Below are 4088 nucleotides of genomic sequence, written 5' to 3' on the forward strand. Positions count from 1 at the left end.
CCGAAGCGAGGCAACTCACCTGTCCACTAGAGAATACGAACACGAGCGCTGCCCCAGCTGCCGTCAGCCCCCAGGTGAAGAAGGTCCCCAGCAACGCCTGGAGCACAGAGCTGTGGCCTTGGAGCATGCTGGATACGGCTGTGTGCAGAGGGGCAAGAGGGGTCAGCCACCGACAGTGCCTTTCAGGGACAGCCACCTGTGCTAAGGTGCCCGACACCCTCCACCTGAGCCGGCCCACAACCTGGCCTGGTGCCATGCACCCATCCACCCCGCCATCCCTCAATGGCCTCGATGACCACCCCCCCACACACACAGGCCCGGCCTCTTCACCCAGCCCCACCATGCGTCAGAAGCCACCTCGTCCTGCACGCACCGACCTGGGGACGCCTGGGGAGACGCCAGAGGAGCCCACGGAAGAGGTTATGACATTGGGAGTTAGTTCCAAAGAGAATAAGCTCACAGAACGTGGATTATCCGGCGGGGAGGAAGAGAGCACGGGGAGGGTCTGATTACAGCCTTCTGGCACATTCTGCCTACTCTGGCTGCCCCTGCCCTGCATCGGTTCCATCTCCTCCGAAAACAGGTGACTAACTCAGATTCCCTCTTGAAGCTCTCCCACCTGAGTCCCGATCCAACCTTCAATGGCTCCCCATGGAGGCTCCTGTGGGAGCTCCGCCATGGCCTGCCAAGGGCATCCCCCAGCGACACCTCCACCGCTACCCCCCACTCCAAACTCCCGCTCAGCTAGCCATTTATGGCACCTTCAACAGGTCCCGGATGGTCCCGCCTCCAAGTCACTCTTATCCGGTTCCCTCCCAGAATGCGTTGCTTCCCTCTCTCCAGCCGGCAGACCCAGAGCACCCTCTAATGCAAACTTCGACCCCTCTCCACACCTGTCCCCATGCACACCTGCGGCTCTTTCTTTGTACAGGCCCGCCTCCTGTATCTTTTATATCATTGTTGCTCAAGAACACAGATGCTACCTTTTCACACCTGGCACCCCTACAACACAGGGCTTCCCGGCACCCAAAAAATACTCGTTGTATTGAAAAGGGCCAGCTTACTTTGACGGGACACTCAGCAGGGACAGGGACAGGGAGCTAGAAGTGGCATTTCCCTGTCAACTGAACACACCGCCACTGAAACGGAACTCATACCACTGCCCACTGAGGAAAGAAAGGGAAGTACTACTCCCTCCCGCTTCCTCTAGACCTGAACACGTCTTGAATTCTCGCTCTGGCACAACTGAGGATCACGGTCTTGCTGTGGAAAGTTACAAGGCAGAGAAAGCCGTCTGTTGAAAAGCCCTGTGTTCCCGTACGCAAACATCAGGGCTCAGAGCCTCGTCTCAAAGGGCTCATTCAGCCGCTCACCGGTCTCCCAGCTCCCACAGGGCTGGACATGACCCCACAGGGCTCGGCCCTGCCAGGTCCCAGTGCCCTGTGAGTCGCCAGCGACCCTGGGCCTGCGGACGAAGAACTAAAGACGCTGATTCCGTTGGCCCCTTAAGGAAACCATGGCAGACGGTGGACAGGGCCCTTATGCCAAGGGGCTCAGCAGCATGAATAGGACTCCAACCGGGGAAGGCTGTGGGTCCCCAGGTGAGCCCAGGCCCAGCTCCCACGCCAGGAAACCTCTAAGAGAAACAGCATCTGTGGATCTGGGCCGTGTCCAAATAAAACTCAGGCCGGTGGGTGCCCCCTCAAAAAAAGAAAAAGTGATATATTTTCTTAAAACCCACCCATCTACATACTTCATCATGTTAGGTTCCCCCTAAAAGGAGCGGTTCGTGTTTCTCTTTTAACCAAGACATCTGGATCATTACCCCAACCTTCTATTTCTGGCTGCTTGTGGGTAAAATCTGAAACGGTGTTTGCAAAGAAAGGCACACGGCTGTCACACCCTTAGTACTTCTCATCCAAGACAGGTCATAACAAACAAAAAAATAAACACAGCTTTTTTTTTTTTTTTCCAGGACTGAATGTGCCTTTTAAAAGCTACAGAGNGGGGGGAGGGCTAGAGGGAGGGAAAGCACTATCCCAGCCTGTCTCCATCTACCTGGGCACCCGAGATACAAGGAAAAGGGTCAGCAAGGCCAAGCATGCCCTCTTCCCAAAAATCACAACATTTATCATTGATAATGCAAACACAGTGGCCCCGGGAGAAGAGTCTTCCATGTGCTGTTTTAAATCCTCACTGCTCACAGGGTGGGCCCCCTCGCAGCCGGGTAGAAACGCAGGATCTCGGGCCCCACCCGGGACCTGTGGACACAGAGTCCGTTCTGGGAGGGAGGCTCACACACATTAGAACGGAAGGCACTGCTCTAACGCGGGCACTTCTAGGAGGCCCAGAGCCTTGAAAGTGACTTCTGCCCTGCCAGGGAGGGACTGGCGAACCTGCCACAGAGGCCCAAGTGAAAGAAAAGTTTTCTCCAACAGGTCGACCGGTAGCACCTTGGAACAGGGGCGCCAGTCCCAGCACCTCAAAATCCAGCTTCCGAGATGGGGCTCAGACTTCCCTGTGGGCTGGATGTTAATACATAAACCTGGATTAATTTACGAGCGGGAGGATTATTCGCTGCCCTCCCCAACTTCAAAGATGCCAACCGCCGTGTGTGTGTACACATTCTTCTCCAGCTGCCCAGGCGGCTCCCGGACCCATAGAGGATTTCTTTTCTCTCCCTTGCTAACCGGCCTCAAGGTATTAATGATGTTGGAGAGGTGGGAACAGCATTTAATGAAACTACATGCGCATGCGTGCACACACACATATATACACGCGCGTGCACACACATACATATAAACACACACACACACACCTTGACTCCACGAGGAGAATCCAGCAATGGGATTCAGGTTTGGGCCTATAGGACTGTGGAAAAGTTCCCTTCGAATACCTGGCTGCTCAAAGTGTGGTCCGGGGGGCCAGGGACCCCGGGGGATGGCTTAGAAATGCACAGGCTCCGGCCGCTGCACCGTCACCAAATTTCCAGCCAGGTTCCAGAGGCCGAGCAGCTCCCCAGAATGAGTGGGAGGGGACGCAGGCTGCCCCGCCTCTGCGCCCCAGGGCCCCGGGGACCCCCGCATGCCCACGCGAACCGCTGAATAAAGAGGATTTGGTGAGCCACTGTCAAAGGAAGGCAGGTCAACACCCTCCAGGTGACGGTGGCCGGGGGGCCGAGGGGGGCTCCGGGCAGCCCCCCCCTCCGCCANCCCTTCCAAGTCCCACACTCTCCTGATGGCCCCAGACCCCGGGCCTCCGGCCCAACCGAGGCGCTAAGGGAGAAAGAGCTGACTCACTACGGTGCCCTCTCAAGCCCCCAGTCCACTTCCATCAGCCCCGCCGCCGCTGGCTCGGCNTCCCCGCCGGCCGCGACTGGCAGATCCCGCCCGGAGAATCAATTCTCTGGTTCACAGCCCTCCGCAGGCTCGGGAGCAGACGGGCGGGTGGACCAGGGCCCGGAGGCCAAGCGGAACACATTCTGCTCGCACCAGCCTCTGCGGTCCCCTGTGAAGCCACAGAACCACGGGGAAAGGGCGCCTTGTAACGTCCCTGATATCATTTATGTCACTGCACTTGGCAGCTGAGTGAGCGGACGTGTTGGGGGAGGGACGGGGAGGAGGAGCAGGAACCTCCTACTATTAGCAGCATTCTCTGGGTCAGTGGCCCTCCATAGCTCCCTTCAGAACCACCAGGAGCAATGTCAAAACACAGAATGCAGGCACCCTGCAGAGGTTCTGCTCTGGAAGTCCCAGTGGGGACCGAGATTTTGTGTTCTGAACTAGGATTTGCTGATGCCCTGGTCCTGGGACCACTCTTTGAGAACCATTGCTCTAGGTCAAGGCTTTGCTCCCTAGGCCTTCTAGGAAAAGACCAGCATCAGTAGAAAGGGGGCCCTCCAGGGTGGCTGAATCAGTTGGGCATCTTGATTTCAGCTCGGGTCATGACCCCAGGGTCGTGGGCTCAAGCTCTGCCATGAACGTGGAGCCTGCTTGGGATTCTCTCTCCCTCTCCCTCTGCTCCTCTCCTCCGCTTGTGCTCTGTCTCTAAAAAAAAAAAAAAAAAAAAAAAAAAAAAAAAAAAAACCC

At 56.8% G+C, this 4088-nt stretch overlaps 1 protein-coding gene across 3 annotated transcripts in view; it reads right to left on the reverse strand.

Moving 5' to 3' along the window:
• The window catches only part of SLC39A11 (solute carrier family 39 member 11), a 347222-nt gene extending 343864 nt beyond the window's left edge, over positions 1-3358 (reverse strand). For all 3 annotated transcript variants that reach the window (XM_077753833.1, XM_077753824.1, XM_077753845.1), the window contains exons 1-2: positions 3300-3358; positions 20-138 (exon numbers count right to left, since the gene is read on the reverse strand). In XM_077753833.1, coding sequence (XP_077609959.1) covers positions 20-127 — 108 coding nt within the window. In that variant the 5' untranslated portion in view covers positions 128-138; positions 3300-3358. The remainder of the gene's footprint in view (positions 1-19; positions 139-3299) is intronic.
• Positions 3359-4088: the final 730 nt, after the last annotated feature.

The sequence above is a fragment of the Crocuta crocuta genome, unplaced genomic scaffold, assembly GCF_008692635.1.
Source record: "Crocuta crocuta isolate KB4526 unplaced genomic scaffold, BGI_CrCroc_1.0 scaffold50, whole genome shotgun sequence".
Taxonomy (NCBI): Eukaryota; Metazoa; Chordata; class Mammalia; order Carnivora; family Hyaenidae; genus Crocuta; species Crocuta crocuta.